Source organism: Primulina tabacum, chromosome 12 (assembly GCF_025594145.1).
Source record: "Primulina tabacum isolate GXHZ01 chromosome 12, ASM2559414v2, whole genome shotgun sequence".
NCBI lineage: Eukaryota > Viridiplantae > Streptophyta > Magnoliopsida > Lamiales > Gesneriaceae > Primulina > Primulina tabacum.
The window spans coordinates 7,052,019-7,076,851 of record NC_134561.1 but is presented as its reverse complement, the minus strand read 5'-3'; the positions used below and the strand labels follow the sequence as shown (position 1 = coordinate 7,076,851).

The following is a 24,833-nucleotide window of genomic DNA, read 5'->3' as shown; positions in this document are numbered from 1 at the left end:
CCAATATTCAGATGGAGTCAAGTGCTGGGTGTTTCTGGGCACGTTGGTGAGGTCAGCCTAGCAATGGTTTAATACCCTGCAGCCCAACTCCATACACTCTTTTGAGGATTTTTCTAAAGCTTTCTTGCACCGATTTGCTAGCAGCAAGAGACACCAGAAGAATTATTTGAGCCTGTTTGTGATGAAACAACAAGAGGCTGAAACTTTGCGAGAATTCGTCCAGCGTTTCAACAGTGCAGCACTGGAAATACCAGCGGCTACCCCTGACATCATGGTGAGTGCCTTTACCCAATGGCTGAGGGGGGGGAGAATTCTTCAAGTCGCTGGTCAAGAAACCTCCGTCGAGCTATGATGACTTGTTAGCTCGGGCGGAAAAATATGTAAACTTGGAAGATGCCCAACGGTACAGAAAGATGAAAAACCGACCCGGAGGGAGTAGGGTGGAGGGAGCCGAGAGGGGCGGTAAGAAGAGAGGTGCAGGTGAGAGGGAGGAGGACAAAACCATAAATAGAGGACAATTCTCATCACATGTTCCACTGAATAGGAGTCGGGATAAGGTGATGGAGGTGAGGGAGTCAGGGGAGAGGGGAGAGAATTCGCAGAGGGTTGAGAGCAGTGCTCGACCTCCGCCGCGGGGTAGGCAAGAAGGATCCTCGTCCGGGAGTGAACTGAGATCTCGCCCATCTTCTAGGCGGGGTCGAGGCCCTCCGTGGATATATCAGAGGATCGAGGAGCCGAGGAGAGAAGGTCGAGGTCAGGATGTCCCTCGGGAGCCCGCTGAACCGAGGAGGGGAGCGAATGAGGATAACCACCCTACGAGAGGAATGATTCATATGATCTCGGGGGGTGCTACTGATGGGGATTCCGGGCGAGCGCGGAAGGCGCATGGGAGGAGGTTGGAGAATTTTGAAATATCTAGGAGCGCGGACTTACCCCAGGATCCTGTCATCAGTTTTGGACCGGATGACCTCCGAGGCATTGTGGCACCTCATAACGATGCCTTGGTGGTGACGGCCACCGTTGCCAATTACGATGTGGCACGAATCTTTATTGATAATGGAAGCTCTGTTAATATCCTGTTCAAGAGCACTCTGGATCAGATGAATGTGGAAGGATTTGAGTTCGAGCCGATCTCTACTTCTCTATATGGATTTGCAGGACATGCCATCTCGCCGCTCGGTCAAATTGTCCTGCCTCTATCTTTTGGACATGAGCCTCGGCGGGTAACAAAGATGACAACATTTACTGTGGTGGACACTCCATCCGCTTACAATGGAATTTTGGGGCGACCAGCCCTAAAGAATTTCAGAGCTTTAGCGTCCACATATCATCAGAAGTTGAAGTTTCTTGTAGGGAAGGAAGTTGGAGTCTTATGCAGGGACCAGAGGGTCGCGCGTCGGTGTTATGAGGGGATAGTGAAAGAATAGGGGAAGAGGGCGCGTGTGGAAGTCAATATAATTAGAAGGGGGCGAAGCGGGTTGCCCGTAGTAATGAGGGAGGTTCATGAGGTGATAGATGAGAAGCCGGAGATCGTGACATTGTGGCCCGACAAGAAGACGCTAAGAATAGCCCGTGACCTTGAACCAGAGGTCAGGAATGAACTCATTGCTTGTTTACAGGCTAATCTCAGCGGATTCGCTTGGTCAGCCCAAGAGCTCACAGGAACGAGCCCAGATGTAGCAGAGCACCGATTGAACATCTTACCGAATTCTCGTCCCATAAAGCAGAAAAAGAGACATTTCGGGCCTGAGAAGGATATAGTTATAAAGAAAGAAGTGAGGGATTTGCTCAGTGCGGGGCACATTCGAGAGGTACAATTTCCTACTTGGCTCTCGAATGTCATCCTTGTTCCGAAGAACTCAGGGAAGTGGAGGATGTGTGTGGACTTCAGAGATCTCAACAAGGCATGTCCTAAAGATTGTTATCCTTTTCCTCGGATAGATCAGTTGGTCGACTCCACAGATGGGCATCAATACCTGTGCATGCTGGACGCTTATCAGGGATACCATCAAATTCCCTTGGCTGTGGAAGATCAAGATAAAGTGAGTTTCATCACCTCTGAAGGAACTTTCTGCTACGTGGTAATGCCCTTCGGACTCAAAAATGCTGGAGCCACGTATCAACGATTGATGGATAGAGTCTTTTCTGAGCAGGTGGGAAGGAATGTCGAAGTATATGTGGACGACATCATGGTAAAGTCTAAGGATTCGACCCAACTTATTCCTGACTTAGTGGAGACCTTTTCCACCCTCAGGACCTATGGGCTGAAGTTGAATCCTCAGAAGTGTATCTTTGGGGTGAGGAGTGAGAAGTTTCTGGGTTATATGGTGACAGAGAGGGGGATTGAGGCTAACCCCGAGAAATTTCAAGCTATCCAAGATATGGTCTCTCCCCGGGGACCCAAAGATGTTTAGCAGTTAACAGGGAGGATCGCTGCATTAGCGCGTTTTATCTCGAGGTCCGCCCACAGAAGCTTACCGTTCTTCCGGACTTTGAGAAAGGCAAAAAAATTTGAATGGGATCTAGCCTGCGAGAAAGCGTTTGAAGAATTGAAAAAATACTTTGCTGAGCTGCCTGTCCTGGCCAAACCGGCAGCAGGTGAGCATTTGTGGGTATATCTATCTGCCACCGAGGAAGCTGTGAGTTCGGTCCTTGTCAAGTTGGAGGGATCAACTCAATAGCCAGTATATTATGTCTCGCATGCACTCAAGGGGGCAGAGATCAGATACTCAGGGTTGGAAAAATTGGCTTTGGCTTTAGTGATGACAGCGAGGCGCTTGAGACCCTACTTCCTGTCTCATCCAATTGTGGTGCTAACTAACAGTCAATTGGGCAAAATCCTCACTCATTTTGATATGTCTGGCCGTTTGGTAAAATGGACTACTGAGCTGGGAGAGTATGACATCCAGTATGAGCCTAGAACAGCTATCAAAGCACAAGCCTTAGCCGATTTTCTGGCTGAGACCGTGCATCAAGAGAATGAAGACCCTTGGAAGGTGTATGTGGATGGTTCCTCGTCGAAGGATGGAAGTGGGGTGGGAGTAGTACTGATTTCACCAGCTGGAGAGGAAGTGAAGTTGGCTGTGAGATTGGATTTTCGAGCATCCAACAATGAGGTAGAGTATGAGGCTGTGTTGGCAGGACTGCGAGCAGCCAGAAATGTGGGAGCTACCCGGATACTTATTTTTTCTGACTCACAGTTGGTAGCACAACAGATGAAGGGGATGTATGATGTGAAAGATGAGAAGCTTATTGAGTATGCTCGAGAAGTGGACAGAGTCAGAGAGAAATTTACAGAGATTACATTTGAACAGATTCCCAGGAAAGAAAATGAAAAGGCAGACACTCTAGCCAAAATGGCTGGAACAATGGGAAGTTGGAAGACTAGAGATGTGGTATTTCAAGTTGAACTCACATCTCACACGAGTTCACCCGCAGCTGAACAGGAGGAGGAGGATTGGAGGACTGGCATAGTTGATTACTTGAAAGAGGGAAAGCTTCCTGATAACCCTCGCGAAGCTCGTAAGTTGAAGACCCAGTGTTCGCGTTATGTGATGATCGGAGAAGTGTTGTATAGAACGTCTTTTGCAGGGCCGCTTCTTCGGTGCTTGAGTTATCAAGAGGCTGATTATGTGCTCCGAGAAGTTCACGAGGGATGTTGTGAAAATCATTTAGGGGCTTATGCGTTGGCAAGGAAGGTGCTGCTCGCCGGTTATTCTTGGCCCTCCGTGCTGCGTGATGCTCAAGAGTTAGTGATGTCTTGTGATATTTATCAACGCCATGCCCGGTTACATCACCGACCGGCCGCGGTGATGAAGTCTATCACGGCCGCTTGTCCTTTTGACCAGTGGAGAATAGATATTGTGGGGCCTTTTCCTATAGCTCTTGGTCAGAAGAAGTTCCTATTGGTAGCAGTTGACTATTTTTCAAAATGGGTGGAAGCAGAGCCTCTGGCCAGAATCACTGAGAATGACGTCCTGAAGTTCTTGTGGAAGAGTATAATATGCAGATACGGAGTACCTAGGAAACTGATATCCTATAATGGGAGACATTTCCAAGGGGCCAAGATCCAAGCTTGGTGTAAAGAGATGAAGATCCAACAAGTCTTTACCTCTGTAGCTTACCCGCAAAGTAATGGTCAGGTGGAGGTGAATAATTGGACACTGGTGCAGGGTCTAAAGGTTCGACTTGGCAAAGCTAAGGGCAATTGGGTGGATGAGCTACCAAGTGTCTTATGGGCATACCGAACCACTCCGAGGGAAGGAACCAAAGAAACTCCTTTCAGTTTGGTCTACGATAATGAGGCAGTGCTCCCGGCTGAGATTGGGTTGGAATCGGCAAGGGTAGTGTTTTATGACGAGGACAACGATGCAAGACGCGCCACTGACCTTGATCTTCTGGAAAAAAAGAAAGAGGCTGCCAGCATTCACATGGAAGCTTATAAGAACCAAATTGCACAGTCTTATAATCGGAGGGTCATTCAGAGAAACTTTCAGGTAGGTGACTTGGTCCTGAGAAAGGTGCAAGAAGAGCAGAGAGGAAAGTTGGACCCAAAGTGGGAGGGTCCCTTCAAAGTTATCGAAAGAATGACCTCGGGAGCTTATTACTTGGAGAATGCGCAGGGCAAGGCATTGAAGAGGCCCTGGAACGCTTATCACCTTAGAAAATATTATCCTTGATTTGCTTGTTGATGTATTTCATTTCGAATTTTCCTGTGTAATCAGTTGGAATTCAATAAAATCCAGTTCTTCTTTTCAATTCATGAATGTTGTTGTATTGTGAAGATGATAAAAATTAAATTTTCCTACTAATGCATCGCCTAATAGAGGAGCAGAGGGCAGGAGAGAAATTAAAATTTTCTACTAAGGCATCGCCTAGTAGAGGAGCAGAGGGTAGGAGAGAAATTTTATTTTCCTACAAATGCATCTCCTAGTAGAGGAGCAGAGTTTGGAAGAAGAGAAAAAACTTTTATTTTCCTACTAAGGCATCGCCTAGTAGAGGAGCTGAGTTGGAGTGGGGAGAAATTTTATTTTCCTACTAAGGCCGTGTCTAGTAGAGGAGCAGAGGGCAGGAGAAAAATTTTATTTTCCTACTAAGGCATCGCCTAGTAGTACCTAGGCTGTGCCTAGTAGAGGATTAGAGGGCAGGAGAAAAATTTTATTTTCCTACAAAGACTTCGCCTAGTAGAGGAGCAGAGGGCAGGAGAAAAATTTTATTTTCCTACTAAGGCATCGCCTAGTAGAGGAGCAGAGTGCGGGAGAAAATAATTTTATTTTCCTACTTAGGCCGTGCCTAGTAGAGGGGCAAAGTTGGGGCGGGAAGAAATTTTATTTTCCTACTAAGGCATCGCCTAGTATAGGAGCAGAGTTTGGAAGAAGAGAAAAAATTTTATTTTTCTACGTAGGCTGTGCCTTATAGAGGAGCAGAGTTGGAGCGGGGAGAAATTTTATTTTCCTGCTAAGGTATCACCTAGCAGAGGAGTTAGAGGGTGGGGATGTTGAATTTTATTTTCCTGCTAAGGTATCACCTAGCAGAGGAGTTAGAGGGTGGGGATGTTGAATTTTTATTTTCCTGCTAAGGTATCACCTAGCAGAGGAGTTAGAGGTGGAGATGTTGAATTTTTATTTTCCTGCTAAGGTATCACCTAGCAGAGGAGTTAGAGGGTGAGGATGTTGAATTTTTATTTTCCATCTAAGGTATCAACTAGCAGAGGAGTTAGAGGTGGAGATGTTGAATTTTTATTTTCCTGCTAAGGTATCACCTAGCAGAGGAGTTAGAGGGTGGGGATGTCAAATTTTTTTTTCCTGCTAAGGTATCACCTAGCAGAGGAGTTAGAGGTGGAGATGTTGAATTTTTATTTTCTTGCTAAGGTATCAAATAGCAGAGGAGTTAGAGGTGGAGATGTTGAATTTTTATTTTCCTGCAAAAGTATCACCTAGCAGAGGAGTTCGAGGGTGGGGATGTTGAATTTTTATTTTCCTGCTAAGGTATCACCTAGCAGAGGAGTTAGAGGTGGCGATGTTGAATTTTTATTTTCCTCCAAAGGTATCACCTAGCAGAGGAGTTAGAGGGTGGAGATGTTGAATTTTTATTTTCTTGCTAAGGTATCACCTAGCGGAGGAGTTAGAGCGTGGGGATGTTGAATTTCCAATTTCCTGCTAAGATATTACCTAGCAGAGGAGTTCGTAGCATGTCGATTTTATTCACCCAAGTAAGTTTAAAGGCATCAGAGATAAATTCAGAAGAAGCAGTGAATGCAAACACAAAATACTCAGTACGATAGAAAACGAGTTCGTACATGCTAAAATTGCGCGAAAGGAAATAATCAAATGTAAACATCACAAAAGTTGCATAGTACTACGGAAAGTAAAGCAGTGCAGAAAATAACAAAATATGGCCCGGAGGCATACAATGTGTGCGTAAATGAAAAATAACACAAGTAAATGAGCTCGGCCTAAGAATCGGGGGGGAGACTCGCTACGAAAGCCTCAATGTCGATGAAGTCAATAGGGGCGCCTGGCATAGGATAGCCCTGAGCCTTGAAGAGGCCGACTGCACCCTCGAAAGCCACTTCCAGAAAATGACAAGCTTTAGGAGCGCAGATATTGTTGAACTCCTCAGACTTGAGGAATTCTTCCTTGAATGAAGAGGCTTCGGAAGTGTGTTGCGCCTTGGCGTCCTTGAGGTCCCTATGGATTTGTGCTGCCTCAGCTTGAGCAGTCTTTAACTCTTCCTTCAGCCTCTGGTTCTCCCTCACATTGTCCTCTGTCAGTCGCTGAAGCTCGTGTTTCTCTTTCATAAGCTCTTGTTTTTCTTTCAGAAGCTCGTCACCTCGAGCTTGAGACTCCGAAAGCTCCTTAGCATGTGTCGTTTTCATCTCATCGATAGTAGCCTGGAGCTGTTCACGAAGAGCCATGCCCTCGCGCAAGTCTTGGCAGGCAGTAGATCGAGTGGTGTTGGCACGCTCCACCAACTCCCCTATGTACATCATGCCCTGGAGAAATAGACAAAAGTGAAAAGATGACAAGAAGATCATACATGTATTGGACATCAATCTAGAGACTAGAAGGAGAAATATACCTCAGTGATGCTGCTGCATGTCCGGCGAGTGAGGTCAGACCACCCCAGTGAATTCATGAACGCTGCATCCGCGTCGGAAGGAAGCTGATACATTATCTTCTGAGCCAGCTGAGTAGGACCTCGCCCCACGATGGCCGTATCCGTTGTGTATAGAGGATGTACACCCGATTCAGGGAGAGGCCCGTCATCCGACCCTGGCCCTTCTGGAGAAGAGACCGACACGACTGAGATCTCAGAAATCTTGCGCTTACCAGGATGCGGGACTGATGGGCTAGGATCAATGGACGCCTTTTTCTTACCAGGTGGAGGAGGTGGAGAGGAGACTCGCTTTGGGGCGGAGGAGGATGAGCCTGCCTTCTTCTTTGCAGCAGTAGGGGAGCTAGCAGGCCTCTTCGCAGTAGTGGAGCAAGAACCTGTTTTCTTCTTCTTAGCATCATTGCAATCTCTCTTTGTGCCCATCGTGACTGCTGGAACGACTGATTTCTGTGGGGCAGAGGATGAACTCCCAACTTTTTTCTTCGTAATCTCGCGAAGCAGTGCGGCATTCATGATTCTAACACCTGCAAATAAAAACAATGAACCGAATGAGAATATTATCAAAGAATACAATAAGCAAAAGAGAAACAGAGAGGGTGAAGAGATGAGAATATCTACCGGCGTCCTCCTTTAGCTTAATTTATGCGGGACTTAACCCGGCATGACACAGGAGATCTTCAGATAGAAGTTGGGGAATGCTAAAGAATTGATCTCCTAGTACACTCATTATCTCCAGATACTCCTTATCCTTCTTATAATCCTTGGAAAGTTCAGGTTTGGAAAAAGTGGGGTATCAATCGGTATAACAAGTCAATTCTTCGGGTGGCTGGATGAAGAAGAAGTATTTTTTCCAGTCCTTGACATGACTGGGAGCCCCCTCGAAAAGCTTATGGTTAGACCGAGAAGTCACATAAAATGGTCCTTCTTTTGATTTGGATAGGACCAAGAAGTAGGAGAAAGTGGTGCAATTCAAAGGGAGTTTTAGGGCCCAGAATAACACAGCAAAACAACTTATCAAGCGGAGAGCATTAGGAGTAAGCAGACCTAGATGCACCTGATAGTACTTGCTCAATTATTGGAAGAAATCGCACAGAGGAAAACGAAGACCTGCATCAAGGTGGTGCTGAAAGAAGGTGTAGCAGCCCTTGGGAGCTAGATAGGGTCGGTCCTTAGAAGTAGGAATGATGATCTCATGGGATAGAGGAATGTGCCACAAAGCCCTAAGTTTTGACTCGCTACCAGGAGGGATTTGGGATGACAAATGACCGTACCATAAGTTATCTGCCTCAGATATGTTCATTTGTTGGGTCACGTGACGGAATTCCTTACCCGGACGACTATGAGTGGTGACTTCCTCCTCAGGAGGATCAAGGGTAAAATCAAGATCAGTTAGGGAAGTCCTACCCTGGCTAGACTCGCTGGACCTGCTAGACTTGCTAGACTCGCTAAACCTCTCGGAGTCACTCGAGGAATTAAACTCGGAATCAGATGAAGACATGGGTGCTAAGGATAATCAAACAGCAAAAGGAGAGAACTGACCCGGAAGAGACGTGAAAGAATACTCAAAAAGCAGCAAGGATGAGCCGATGCTCGGGCAAGCGGGGGTGGTCGGGCGTGAGAGGGGCGAGCGGGGAGCTCGGGCGGACGTAAGCTCAGGCGAACGTGGGCGCACGGGGTGCTTAGGCGGTCGGGCGAGCGTGGGCGCGCGGGGTGCTTAGGTGCTCGGGCGAGCGTGGGTGCGCGGGCGAGCGGTGTGCTCGGGCGCTCAGGAGAGCGTGAGAGGGGCGAGCAGGGCGCTCGGGTGGACGTGAGCTCGGGCGAGCATGGGCGGTCGGGCGAGCTCGGCAGGGGCGAGTGTGTGTGCGAGTGTGGTCACTCGGCGAGGACAAGCGTGGGCTGTGCGAGTGTGGTCACTCGGCGAGGGCGAGCGTCTGGCAGGCGAGGAGGAGACGGGCAAGGCGCTGGGTGAGCGTGCGCTGAGGGCAGGGGCGCGCTTGGCGGTTCGGCGAGACGCTGGATGTGGGCGATGGTTGCTGCGCGCTGGCTCGGACGATGGCGGGGCGGTGGCTGAGCGCTGGACGAGGCGCTGACGCGGGTGCGACGGTGATGACGAGGTGATGATGAAAGTGTGTTAGGGTTAACGCACAGGTGAAGCGTGGGCGGGGAAGAGATGGCGAATGAATTGCAGAGAAAATTTTTTGTGGGAGAAGTAAGAATTGAAGTAGGGGAGGACCTCTATTTATAGGGGAGCTCAGACCAAATCTTACCATTCAGGAGGAGATTGCGATTTGATTTGATATCTTTTCCTTCGGAGCCAGATTGCGATTTGATTCGTTTCCAAATTTTTGCACGCCATCACCCTTGAGAATGATTATTTCTGAAGAGCTTTTGGGGGCGTTGCGTTAACGGAGCCAAGTCGATCCCCGTCATTTTCGCAGCGGAGGACATCGTTCGTTAACGGCAAACGAAGTAAATTTTTCTAATACAGTACGTCCTCGTCGCCGATAAACCAAGGACAACACAACTAATCGAACTTTGAACCTACGATTCAGTTCGACTCGGGAGGGGGAGACTGGTGATACCACATGGATGGGCCTAGCCCAGATGGAAGAAAGGGCCCATCCCTAGCCTAAATGGAAGACAAGCCCATCTAGGGCCCAAGTATCCTTTTATAAATACCAGGTTTGAGTGTTCGGTTGATTCATTCACTATATTGTTTTCAGCAGCACCCTTAGCTGCTCCCCCCCATATATCCTCAGTCTCTGACTTGAGCGTCGGAGGGGCTCCGCCAGGACACCCTCCTGGCCCCCTCCTAACGATCTTATTTGTGATTTCAGGCTCAGGATAATTTCAAAACCTGCGTTTGGACTAGTGACACTTGCCGGAATCGGACCCTAAATTTTCCGTGAGTATCATCAGTTGATGGTACATATTTGATGGGAAAATATAAAGGTGTTTTACTGATAACCACAGCACAAGATGAAAACCACCACCAGTATCCTATTGCTTGGGCAGTTGTTGATTCAGAATGCGAAGAATCTTGGACTTGGTTTTTTGAAAAGTTGCATGATTTGATATCTTATGATGTTGAGTTAGTTTTTATTTCTGACAGACATAAAGGAATCATCAACGGTCTTGCCTATGTATACAAGCAAGCACGACATGGGCATTGCATGTGGCATCTTGGACAAAACATCAAGTCAGGGCCAAAGTCCAAGGTAGGTGGAATTGCGTTTTTTATGCGAGCTGCTAAAGCTTATAAACAGGTTGAGTTTGATGAATTGTATGAAGAGATGAAAAACAGCTATCCAGGTATCACAAAATATCTCGAGGGCAGTATTGATAGAGAAAAATGGGCAAGAGCATACTTTCCTGGTTCTCTGTATAATATTATGACAACAAATGGATCAGAATCAATCAATGCAAAGTTGGTGTTTGCACGAGAGCTACCAATTATTGCTTTGTTGGATGCGATTCAAAGTCTCATCTCATCGTGGTTTAATAATCACCGCAAAGCTGTCGTTGCTTCAACACAACATCTTACTCCATGGGCTGAGACGACCTTGCGATCAAGATTTATCGAGTCACAAAAAATGGAAGTTGTTCAGATGAATACTTTTGAATACCACGTCATTGGAGTTGGTCATGATGCAATCGTAGAGTTAAATAGAAGAACATGTCGTTGTCGAGTTTTCGATATTGATAAACTTCCATGTGCACATGCTATTGTTGCTGCTGTTCACCATGGTATAGACATATATGAATTGTGCTCACATTATTATACCATAAATGTATGGGCTTTGGCATACACGGAAACTATTTATTCTATTCCCCTCTCTGAAGAATGGAACATACCAGCTGGCATTGATTTTCTTATTGTACTACCTCCTAAGGTTAGAGTTAACAAAGGGAGAACAAAGAAAAAGAGGATTCCTTCTAATGGTGAATTTAAAATCAGAAAGAAGAAATCAATAGTTATTTAATTTTTTAATTATTGTTAAGTTGGTATTTTGGAACTTACACGTTCATATTTTTCCTCTGTTTCAATGACATGTTCCTTTGACATTTGAGCTAATAGGGAAGAACATACATGCTAGAATTTGTAATTATTTTCAATTTTTTCTAATTCTTGTTAAGTTGGGATTTTGGAACTTATGAGTTCTTGTTTTTCATCTATTTCAAAGACATGTTGTTCTTTGGACATTTGAGCTAATGAGAAAGAATACATCTGTTAGCATTTGTTATTGTTTTCAATTTTCTCACAGTTTCATAAGATTAAACTTTAAGTAAATTTTCACAAATAGCAAAATTAAAATAATAAACAGTCCATTTCTATTTATTATTTTTCTAATTTCTTAAGTATTTTTGGCATCTCATTATTAAATAAGCCAACCAAATACTTCATTGCATCCAATTTTTTTCTTTATTTCTCAATTTAAAATGAAAACTTGAAAATGAAAATTCATTTTATACATTTTTTCTGGTATGTCGTAAACAAAAGAACAAAACATCATTTGTGATTCTAGTCGTTTCTTTTCAAAACATATCTGTTGTCATTTGTAATTTTTTTCAATTTTGAAACATAAGCATTTTCTTATTAGATTTATGTCAAAATGATTTTCTTATTGGATTTATGTGAAAAGGGTAAAGAAGTAACAATAACTTAATTGAAAAAATAAAGTCATATATCTCTTATTGGATTTATGTGAAAAGGGTAAAGAAGTAACAACGACCTAATTAAAAAAATAAAGTCATATATCTAAGTGAGAGTCAAATGGAGGTTATATTTCTAAATATTCCCTTTTTTTTTTCTATCCTTTTCAGCATTATTTCTTTAGCAAGCTTTGGCCATGGCTTTTTCTTGCAAAAGAAAATCTCGGCCACTTCAATTCTTGCAACGAATAATTCTCCCGACGATCGTTCTTCGATCTCCTCGCTTCTATAACATCTAAGGCACGCTTTTACTTTCATTTTCTCATCACTTACACTCTAAGTATTATGTAATACATGTATATGTATGTTCGGTTTGCGGTCCTTCATGTGTGTGCGTTTTTGTGGTGTTTTAGTATGAAACTTGCATCACTTTGTTTAAACCACTCGCGTTGCCGGTGATCTGTGGAAGGGGATGCTGTGATGTGTTGTTAAGGGGCTGAACATGGAGACATGATGTTGTTTTGGGGATTATATCGCTGCTGGTGGCTGTGGGATGGAGGGCCGAGTGGCGGTGTCAAGTTTTGGTGAGGGTATGGAGGAGATCGTGTGTCAGGGATGTAGCCGGTGGTGCAAGGGCCGGCCCAGGGCCTGGACAAGACCATTTCGGGTATGAGCCGTGGTTAAGGGAGGCTCGAACACCGCTGATGCAATCCAGAAGACCGAATGAGTGTGGGTAGGGATGGCAATGGTTAGGGTATGGGTCGGATTTCATACATCCATCCCCATACCCATTTATTAAATTTGTGGTGCCCTTAGCTCCTAATCGTTATTACAATGCAATCTGATTAGGGTTAATTAATTACAGCGGGAAACGAGTTTAAATGTTCTTTACAATGAGCCCAAATCATTTTATTTGAATATTAAAAATGGTATTTCATCTCACGTCATACACATACCCACACGTAATCAAAACCAATCATATACAAACAACTCATATCCTCGGGACATGCCCCGGTATATAGATACATATACATATATAATGGGAACAAGACATAAACATGTGGCTCCCTCCAGAAGTACCCTCTCCGGTCTCCTGATATCCTGGAGTACCTGCCATTGTCCACACACAAAGACAACAACAGCCCCCCTTGGGGGTGAGCAAAGCTCCGTATGGAACAACCAATCATATATACCACAAGTATCTAAACAATGATATATGGTATGCAATGCATGTATGTCGTGAAGGTATCAGGTCAAATGCCCATCTACTGAGCACATGTCAGAATCAATCGAATCGCTATCAAATCAATGCTCGAGCTGGCACACATGCCAATATGGGATACTCGTATGATAGTGTCGGCAAAGAGCCATCAAATCCCAAATCTCATATCCAATCATATGGGGCCACAATTGTCTATGCTTTACGGGTCATATAATACCGGCATAGCGATTGTGTTCACAAACCCCGGAATCCAATCCAATCATATCAAGGTATCCAAGGATCATAGCTCAACGTGCATGTCATGTATCGATGTATGCATAAAATGATGTGTGTTAACAAAACATTTATTTTATACATCGATATCTCAATCTCAATGTCATGTATGCCACATCAATCAACAAATAAGGCATATAGACACATAATCTCATTCCAATCAATCAAATCAATCCGACATATATCATATAATACAGATACCTGTCGTATGTTACCCGGTCGCAACATACCTCAATTCTTCGTTTCCAATTGATGTAGCCTGAAGATATCGGTATAACACTTTATCTACATCAATAACATACTCATTCCAAACAATGACATACTCCAAAATCATTAATATGAGTTACAAATATCATTTGAAACTTCAAAAATTCATATCAAATCAAATTCATATCATAATTCAATTCCGACTTCGAATACAAGTTTCTTGTCGGTTATTCTACTACATATCAAAAATTCAACTTCAAATACATGCTATTCCAGCACTTTGATATTTAGAGCTGCTGGAACTAGAAGAAAATTACATCAGTCAGAAGCCCTCAACGCGAAGATCACAAATATATAATTTGTTTCACGTTTAGACAGCGTTTCGAAGTCGATTTGGACGAAGAAAATCGGAATTCTCTCGTGTCTCTCTCGAAGCCGTTGAAAACAAATGAAGAAAACGTACAGCAAACTCGTACTTATCTTCCACCGCTTACCGCGCTCGGGCGGTAGAATTCTCGCGCCCGAGCGCGAGACATTCTGCCCCCGGCTAACAAGTGCACCGCGCTCGGGCGGTCACAAATTACCGCTCGGGCGCGGCATGTTCTGCCCGAACATAAATGTCACATACCCTGGCGCTCGGGCGGTCATTTTCTGCCGCCCGGGCGCCACACGTTCTGTACAATTATTTTTGTTTGTACTAAGTTGGCGTCCGGCCTCTCCACTCGAGCTCTTACAACGTTAAGTCATATTCAATATTCATTTTCTCAATTTCCTTGTCACGATATACATCAAATACATAATCACATGACAATTACATACATTATCGATAATCACATAGGATTTACGATAATACAATTCACGGTCCTTACAAAATTCATCCCCATACCCATCCCCATACCCATCGGGATTAAATTTCATCATCATCCCCATACCCATCGGATTATCGGATACCCATACCCTACCCAAATACCCTATTATCATATACAATTGAATTTTTTCAAATTTAAATTGTTTCAATGAAGTTATGAATATTTAAAAAATTAGTTAAATGAACAATAAAAAAATATTAATTATAAAAATTTGCAAAATAAACTTTATAGAATAAATAACAAAATATTAAAAATAGTTTATATTAGTTGAACAAAAGTACGCAATTCAACAAAAATATAGCAAAATTTATATCATATCCAAAAATTCATAATTCAATTGCTTAATCATCTATGGGCTACCCCTAATTTAATCATATGTAAACATTATCAACCCAAAATCAAACTAGATCGGTTTATCTCCGAACTAATCGTACATGTCTTCATCACTTGACATTGTAGTGTCCTGCAAAATGATGAAGAACAAAATAAATAATTGACCCAACAGTTTATTTTCAATGTAAAATTTAACAAAATTAAATTATATTAAAAACTTACAATATCAACATCAATAATGTCCTCATCATATTCAACTGAAGAGTAATATGCTTCTGTTTCTTGTGAACTTGTTAGCTACAAAATTCAAAGAAAAAAATAATTACTTTATATTGTAAATTAATAATATTTTTGTTCAAAAACAATAAAAACTAAAAATGCAATTTATATTACCTTGTTTCTCATTCAATAACCAACTTTGAGTGCACATCAACGCTTCTATGGCTTTTGGATGAAGCCTGCTTCTATGGGAACTCACAAATCTGCCACCAGTACTAAATGCTAATTCTGAAGCCACCGTTGATATTGGAATGGCAAACAGATCTCGTGCCATCCTCATCAAAGTGGGATATTTGATTCCATTGGTTTTCCGCCACTCCAATATGTCAAAATCAACATTTCTAGGCAACACTTTGTCTTCCAAATAATGATGTAGCTCAGTCTTCATATCAGTGTAAACATCACAGTCAAGTGCTACTTTTTTATCAAAACTATCCAAAAAATCATCAGTACTTGTATTCAATCTAGTCTCCGTTGATCTTTGTTCAACACTTGCATAACCATTATTATTTGTATAATCGTCAAGCAAATCATAACACATCTTTTTAAATCTTTCTAACATGTTCTTTAAAACCACTCTCTCCATGTGTTCTTTTGAAACAATACTCAGCCAACTTTGTCTTATATCTTGGATCTAAAATAGTAGCTATTCCCATAACTCCATGAATATCACACCAATACATCTCAAATTTGGAAAGCATCCTTTCAGTCATGGAAGAAATTACCTTGTTAGGAGAAGTGGTCCACTTGAGCAATGAAGCTTTAATTTCACAAACATTGGGAAAAAAGATATTAGTTGTGGGATATTTTCTTCCAGAAAATACTTCAGTCACAGAATAAAACACTTGCAACATTTTAGAAACCTCTTCTGCTAACAACCACTCATCATCTGTTGGGAAACATTTATATGATGGATCACGAAATCTCAGACGAGCAAACACATCTTTAAAAGATATAGCAGTCATGAGCATCACATATGTTGGGTTCCAACGGGTTTTACAATCCAACACCAATTTTTTAGCATTCATATTGCGTACTACAATCCGTGCCACATCATCAAACTTTTGCTCTCTTTTAGGAGATGCTTTCCAATATGTGACACTTTCACGAATTTTCTCAACACTAGGTGCAATGATATCAAAACCATCTTGGACAACTAAATTCAAAATATGAGCAGCACAACGCATATGAAGTAATGACCATTGCAGCATAAGTGTAGAATAATCAACCTTATGCATCACATAGTTCATAAGAGAATCATTAGTGGAACAATTATCAACAGTAATGGTGGATATTTTCCTATCAATATTCCAATCCATCATAGACTTAACTATCACATTAGAAAGGACTTCCGAGGTATGTGGAGAACGAACATAAGCAAACCTACATAATTCAATTAAAATAATGTATAATGTAAGTATCTATTTAATTGAAATCATAAAAAATGTGAAAAATATTACATATTTGAGTGACAAATAGAATATATACCTCAAAATACGACCTTGCAAAGTCCAATTATCATCTATGAAATAGGCAGAAATAGGCAGCCAAAGCCAAAAATCCTTTCCTATGATTAGATGCAGTCCACATGTCGGTGGTTAAAGCAATTCTGCCTTTAATAGATTCCAATAAACTCAATACTTTTGTCTTTTCATAGTCATACATTTTCAGTATATCACTCTTGATGTTATTGCGACTTGGAACCTTGAACAAAGGCTGAAGACTTGATAAAAGTTTATGAAATCCATGATGCTCCACTATTGCCAATGGATACTCATGTAAAATTATCATTTCAGCAAGAATTGACCTTGATGTTTCTTGATCGAATTGAAAGCCTTTAATAGCAAAATCTCCCTTGTTTTGTTCTTTAATCAGCAGTTTCTGCCTTATATCACTAACAGTTATCCTTGGACAAATTTTGAAATGTTCACGTAAATGTGTTGTCCCATGTTTGCTTTGACCAGAAAGAGATTTTTTGCAGTAGTTGCAAATTGCCTTATCCATTCCATTAATTTTCTTCCTTTCAAAATGATTCCACACATCATAAGTTAACTGTCTCTTTCTTGTTTCACTAGGAGAGGCACCATCAACAGATGCTGTATTTTGTGGAACATGTGGAACCTCGTGATTTATTTCAGATTGTGGTACTTTATTTTCTGTTATATGATATGTTGAGTCCATTTAATATACCTGAAAGTGGTGAAGTAATGTATGTTAAAAAAAGACAATAAAATAAATAAAGAAAATAACAATGTTTTTTTAGTTCAAACTTAAGAAGAATGAGAATAAATATTAGAAAAGTCTTAGCTCTTTCTCATATTTGGACGCAAGTTTTTACTAAGATCAAGAAGTCAAAAGTAAACATCATAAAAAAAATAAATAATGACAAATACCTTGAGGATACACTCTTCTGTCACTTGTTGAAAATTTAGATTCACCTTCTTTTCATCCAAACACAAGACAAGTAAATCAAAAGGGAAAAAAAAGAGACATAATAAAAATAGCTACAATTGATAATCCACCAAATGAATCAAGGCATGGAATGCATAAAAAAATTCATAGAAAATACCAAATAAGATTAAATTGATTACTGAAAAATCCCAACATATATTATCCACAATTATGTTGCAGCAAGGATTAGTAAACCTCTCAATCAAAGCAAATTAATCAATAAACTTGGTAAACATACAATTATTGAAATAATCAAAATCCAAAACCTAGAAAACTATAATTTTAAATTATAGTTATATCATAATATATTTTGCTATTATCTTCTTTCGGCATTTGAAATGACAAGTGGTTTCGCTTTCTACTGTAACTTTTTATGGATTGTTGGATTTCCATCTCTCAATCAAATCTAACCTTAACGAAGAAATATTGAGAAAAATAGCCCAAGTTAAAAAAAAAACAAAACCAAAACCAATAAAAAACAAAGTCACGTACATTCCAAACTCCCAAAATTAATTGGTTAAAAAACCTCTAAAATGAATTGGGAAATATGCAAACAAGAAAAGAATACAATGAACCATAATCAAGAAATAAAGTATTTTTCAAATTTTGAGGTCAAACATGGAATAAACTTACCAGTGGAGAAGATGAGAAATTGAATGAAAAATAAAAGAGTGGTAAAACCTTGAAATGTAAAAGTGAAAGTGAAAGGGAAGAGAAAAGAAAAAGTACCGATTTACTTGGATTTGAGAATATGAATCTTTAATATAAATAAATATAATTACTATATATATACATATATACATACATATATATATATTTATATATATTAATTTAAACGGGTATTCGGGTCGGATTATATCAAACCCACCTCCATACCCGAACCAGAAAATCCCCCTACACGATTATCAAATTATTTAATCGGGTCTAAAAATACCTCCATACCATCTTAGATTCGGGTCGGGTATCGGATCCTCAAAAGGGTTCAGAGGAAATTGCCATCCCTAAGTGTGGGTGAGAGGTAGCGACCGTGCGTTGGAGATCTCGGCGTGCTAGTGGGTGATCTCGATTTCCAGCGCGCATGGGGCTGGGTTTGTGGGGGTAGCAGGTCCATTATGGTCTGGTCTATGTCCTAGGAGGGTGGGCTCGTGGCTGGTGCAAGTTGGTTGAGTCTAAGGATGCTTGATTTCGAGTTGGTCACGTCAAGGGTGGTAAGGGAGGGTAACTAATATATTCCAGCAACTCTAGGGACTTGGCCGAGGGGTTAAGAGCCTAGTATTGACTGATTTAAGGGTCTTTTAAGTGTTTATGAGGTGTGGTAAGAAGTTGGGAAGAATTTGGTTTAGTTTCGAGTCGATTCGGGTTAAAACCGGGACCCCGGTCTAAGTTTTAAAACAATTCGGTTAAGTTATGAAATGAGCTCGAGTTTACGTCTAGGAATGATTTTAAATATGTTTTGAGATATTTTTAAGAGTTTGAAAAGTTTCGAATCAAAATAATAAGTTTTGGATTTATCTGAAATTTAATCGCCGTACGAAACGTTAATTAAAGAATTAATTGAAACGTCTATAATTAAGCCAAATAAAAATATGAGAAAATTCATGTAGGCTTAAATAATTATTTGGAACATGTTAGAGTCAATGGAATTAAGAAAATGTCAAAAAAGTGAAATTTTACGTTTAGGGGCAAAATGGAAATTTTTGGGTTTCCAGGGGCAAAATGGTCATTTTGCATCCGTGGTGAGATTTTGGTTCTGGCAGCGCCCTGAGCACAAATTTATGATATTTTAAATGTTTATGCATCATGATCACGATTTTAAAATTTTATGAAGATATACGTCGCATGCTTGGATTTAAGAAAAATTTCATTGGTGTATGATTTTTATAAGTGATGAAAATGGTAATGTTTGAATGATTGAAATTGGTTGTGGCTATCGAATTATATGTAAATGCTGATGATGAGGCCTAGGCACAGGGGATGGGTAATCCTATCAGTGATGTCCGACAGCCGTCGGGTACCGCAGTTCTATGTATGATGGATCCATCGTAAATGATGAATGATGTACGATAGTCACTTCTAATGAACTGAATTCGCTAAATGATAAATGATGAATGATGAATGATGAGCTGTTTTTGACACGTCACGATTGCATATGACACGACACGTTTACATTAAGCTTTTAAAGTTCATGAAAGATATGTTGAGTATGTTATTTTTTTCACTGTTGTGTGCCATGTATATGTACCTGTTATTCCTTGTATAGGTGTATTGAGTTTTTAGACTCACTAGACATGTGTGATGCTGGTGAGCTTAATGATGAGGAGACTGGAGGTGCCGAACTCTGAGTAGGCAGACCTGGTGCGATGACACGACCCGAGGACCACATATTTTACGCATTATAATTTATGAGATTGAGTTGAGATCAATATTTTCATACGTTGATGATTTTTAAGATTTTGATTGGTTCATGTTTACGTATGATTTTGGGATGAGTTTGATTATTTTAAACTGCACTATTTTTACCGTCAAATATTTAAGATCATTTTTAAATGTTATAATTTTCTTTACAGCGCATGCAGGCGAAACGTTTAAATGTTATTTCGAAAATGTGAGTTTTTTTATAAAAAAAATTACGAGTTGACGTTACAGTTGTATCAGAGCAAGGGTCTTGTATAAGGTGGTGCCACCGCCAGCTTTTGCCGCTCAGTCTTCAAGCCTCAGCTCTGTAAGTTTAAATTTTTTAAATGTTTTTAATGCTATCACCTGCATGTTTACATGATATACATTTTACGAGACACGTTTATCTGTCGTTATGTTTTGAGATTAGATGCTTTAAAATTTTTATGCATGTTACGACATGAAACGAGAAATTACATGATTTTCATGCATGCTGGCTTTGTGGTGGAATTGGACATGATTAAGAATTTGGCTAATGGGTGTTAGGAAATGGTTGAAAATTATTCGACTATACTGAATTGTGGTTAGTGGTACTGATGTTTTACTTTTTGAGTCATAAGTTAATCATGAAAATTAAGAACATGCAGATTTTCTACAAAATTACTGATGGTACGTGGTTGCTAGTTGAGTTAATTTTTGAGGATTTCATGTAAGGAATAATGATTGAAAGACTACGAAGATCTTTGGAAGTATAAAGACGTAGAATTTATTTAGTATGCATGTTCTACCTAGTTAGATTTAAGGATTGAATTGCATGAATTGAGAATTTGAAGGATCTAATTGTGATAACCAATAAATTGAGGACCTAAGTGCAAAATAAAATCCTAAGAGACTATTTCGTATTTACCGAATTTTGGAATTAAATTTTGAGTTTGAGAATTTTAAGGTTAATGGGGTTAAATCAAAAATTTTATAAGGATAAAAATGTAAATTTCGAAGAATGGTATGGCCAAAAATGTAATTTTCGAGAACTTTAAGGACCAAATTGCAAATTCTGAAATTTTTTAGGGTTAAATTCGAACTTTTGAGGAACACTTGGGATTTGAAGTATATATGGAAATGTAAAACTGGTTATGGGAATTAATTTTGGGATTAATAAACTTAAGGCTATTGAACTTTATGATACGAGAAACCTATAAAATGAAATTGAGAACGCCGAGAACTGATGGTTAATTGTGGAATTTTCGAGATTAAGGAAAAAAAATTGGATAATTTTCGAGGAAATTAAGAATTAATTTTGTAATTTTTAAGAAATTTGAGGACTAGTTTAATAGTAAGTGAGAATCGAATGGTTTAAAGGATAGGAATTTTCGATGATTTAAGCTTGAAGAGATATTTAGAACCTGGAAAAATCTGAGTTATAATGTTGTAAGGAATGGTAATCAAGGGTATTGTCGGATAAATCAACATTGAGCTTGAAAATTTAAGCGTTAGTGAATTAATGTTGTGGCAAATTAAGAATTTAAAATTATGACAATTTAAGGTAAAGTTGATCGGTTAGCTAAGTTATAAAAATAGACATTGAGTTAGCAAATTTTTGGGAATTTAAGTTTGATGTGTCATAAGTTTTAATTATGATCTTAACAGTTAAAATTATACTTTTGTGGAATTTAATTTTCTAGAAAGTTGGGTATAATTGATGGTTAGGTTACTCGACAGACGCATGTAAGAAGTGAGTTAGACACCACCTCATAAGGAATTTTTTAAAATCATTAAGAAACTTGAGATTTAAGTGGATATGTGCGTTGAAATTATGTTACCTAATACTATTTGGGTTGTGTAAGTAAATTACAAGTTTGGGAGACAGGTGATTATACGAAAATTTTTGGGGAAAATAAAAAAAAAGAGGAAGTAGGGGGTTCTACATAGGTTACCAATGAACGAGTATTAAGAATAATATTCTATCGAATAAGTAATCTAAAATTTCGATATGAGAATTCTAGAACTCTATGGGTTATAAGTGGAGTTGATTATTAGAGTTAGTCTAATGATAACATGGGTTAACTTATTAAGTTTTACATTCTAGTATTAATTAAGAATTGAAGATACGTAAGAATGCGACATTCGTTTCAATGAAAAAAGTCCAAGGTCTTTGGGCTCAATTTTATTGTAATTGGGAAGATAATAGTTAGGCATGTAATTGAGGTTAGAAGGGTTTCATTATTTAGGTAGGAGATCGACCGACATGGGATATTTTGGGTTTTATGGATTATCACTACTTGAGTTTAAAATTTGCAACGATTTTATATTTGGGATGTACTTGTAATTAGTTAAAGTTACGAAAGATTGGTGTCGTAAGATAATGATTCGATTCAAAGATCTAGGCTAATATTATTATGAGGTTGAGATAAGGTAGAACTTTTAAGTGCATTACCAAGGATATAAGCCGATCAGTAAATTTTGGTGTTAAGATTTCTTAAGTTGCATAAATGATAACGTAATAGGTTGATAAACATTACGGGTACAGTATAAGAAAAGTAAGACACAATAAAATTCGGACTGCCATTTCTAATATTAGGAAGTTTGAGAAAAGTCAGAATTCGAGGCCTGAGTAGAATAGAACTAAGCCGCCATAAGTCGTTCTAGGTTGCGATTCGCAAATAAGGATTTCAATAGGCAAAATAATTAGGATTGAGGAGACGTAAGTACAACTTAACACTTATTTTATCATAGTAGCGCAGCGGAAGCGTGAATTATTGGGATATTAGAATTAAAAGTCTGAACTTTCTGTTTATCGAGGATAAGCGAATTTCGAGGACACAATTCAATTTAAGGGGGGTAGATTGTAACGTCCCAAAAATTTGAAGGTCCACGTGAACCACATGCATACAAGGTATTAAATTTCTTCGGTATTTTATTAAATTGTTTTAAAACATTAAATGCATGTTTATTTCATTAAGTTGTGTTTTAATTTATGATTTATTTAAACATCATGCATAATTATTACATAATAGAATTTATCTCATGAAATTTTAAAGGTTCATGCATTAAATATTTTTAAGTTGCATTTCGCGCTCGAACGAGGAGCGGAGACCGAGAAATTTTCAAGAAAATTATTTTTATTACACGATTAATTTTTATTAATTAATATAAGATGTTTTAAAGGTATTTTTTTTCAAGAATTTGGATTTAGTAGGTATTTTTAACCCCATAATTTAAATTTTTAACGGTACGTAAATTTTATCGAATCAGGGGACTTTTTGAGGGTTGGCTAATATTTTCAAAAACTTTCAAACACGAAATATTTTTTGAGAGTGTGTTTGGATTTAATGGGCCAACTTTTAATCTCTTTGGGCTTAAAACTCTTTTAATCTTTTAATTAAACAATTTAGGGCCCATTAGCCATTTGATTACTATTTAATTAACACTAAACTATTCTTTGACCTAAACCTAATTATCTTCTCTCACAAGCCGACACTCCCCTCTCCCACCATCTTTTTCTATTGTTTTCAGCATTATTTCTTCAGCAAGCTTTGTCCATGTTTTTTTCTTGCAAAATAAAATCTCAGCCACTTCAATTCTTGCAACGAATAATTCTCCCGAAGCTCGTTCTTCGATCTCCTCGTTTCTATAACATCTAAGGCACGTTTTTACTTTCGTTTTCTCGTCACTTACGCTCTAATTATTATGTAATACATGTATATGTACGTTTTGTTTGCGATCCTTCATGTGTGTGCGTTTTGGTGGTGTTTTAGTATGAAACTTGCATCACTTTGTTTAAACCACTCGCATTTCCGGTGATCTGTGCAAGGGGATGCTGTGATGTGTTGTTAAGGGGCTGAACATGGAGACATGATGTTGTTTTGGGGATTAAATCGTTGCTGGTGGCTGTGGTATGGAGGGCCGAGTGGCGGTGTCAAGTTTTGGTGAGGGTATGGGGGAGATCGCGTGTCAGGGATGTAGCGGTGGTGAAAGGGCTGGCCTAGGGCCTGGACCAGACCATTTGGGGTCTGAGCCATGGTTAAGGGATGCTCGAACACTGCTGGTGTAATCCAGAAGACCGAACGAGTGTGGGTGAGGGGTAGCGACCGTGCGTTGGAGATCTCAGCGTGCTAGTGGGTGATCTCGATTTCCTGGGCGCATGGGGCTGGGTTCGTGGGGGTATTAGATCAATTATGGTCTGGTCTAGTTCCTAGGAGGGTGGGCTCGTGGCTGGTGCAAGTTTGTTGAGTCTAAGGATGCTTGATTTCGAGTTGGTCACGTCGAGGTTGGTAATGGAGAGTAACTAATATTTTCCAGCAACTCTAGGGACTTGGCCGAGGGGTTAAGAGCCTAGTTTTGACTGATTTAAGGGTCTTTTAAGTGTTAATGAGGTGTGGTAAGATGTTGGGAAGAATTTGGTTAAGTTTCGAGTCGATTCAGGTTAAAACAGGGACCTGGTCTAAGTTTTAAAACAATTCGGTTAAGCTATGAAATGGGCTCGAGTTTACATCTAGGAATGATTTTAAATATGTTTTGGGACATTTTTAATAGTTTGGTAAGTTTCGGATCAAAATAATGAGTTTTGGATTTATCCGGGATTTAATCGTCGCACGAAACGTTAATTAAAGAATTAATTGAAACGCCTAGATTTAGGCCAAAGAAAAATATGAGAAAATTCTTATAGGCTTAAATAATTATTTGGGAAATTTTAGAGTCAATGGAATTAAGAAAATTTCAAAACATGAAATTTTACGTTTAGGGGCAAAACGGAAATTTTTGGGTTTCCAGGGGCAAAATGGTCATTTTGCACCCGGGTTGAGATTTTGGTCCTAGCAGCGCCCTGAGCACAAATTTATGATATTTTAAATGTTTATGCATCATGATCACGATTTTAAGATTTTATGAAGATATATGTCGCATGCTTGGATTTAAGAAAAAATGTATTGGTGCATGATTTTTATAAGTGATGAAAATGGTAATATTTGAATGACGGGAATTGGTTGTGGCTATCGAAGTATATGTAAATGCTTAAGATGTATATGTAAATGCTGATG

The 24,833-nt window shown here is 39.8% G+C and overlaps 2 protein-coding genes across 2 annotated transcripts; both read left to right on the top strand.

Moving 5' to 3' along the window:
* Positions 1–833: 833 nt before the first annotated feature.
* Positions 834–1,427, top strand: LOC142520184 (uncharacterized). The gene has a single exon (XM_075623185.1). The coding sequence runs from the start codon at positions 834–836 to the stop codon at positions 1,425–1,427; it is 594 nt and encodes a 197-aa protein (XP_075479300.1).
* An 8,625-nt stretch (positions 1,428–10,052) lies between these two features.
* LOC142520183 (uncharacterized) lies at positions 10,053–11,099 on the top strand. The gene has a single exon (XM_075623184.1). It carries the CDS (start codon positions 10,053–10,055, stop codon positions 11,097–11,099), a length of 1,047 nt encoding a protein of 348 aa, XP_075479299.1.
* Positions 11,100–24,833: the final 13,734 nt, after the last annotated feature.

Excerpts from the sequence above, each read along its gene's own strand:
- LOC142520184 (XM_075623185.1), top strand. The coding sequence starts at position 834 with ATGATCTCGGGGGGTGCTACTGATGGGGATTCCGGGCGAGCGCGGAAG.
- LOC142520183 (XM_075623184.1), top strand. The coding sequence starts at position 10,053 with ATGGGAAAATATAAAGGTGTTTTACTGATAACCACAGCACAAGATGAA.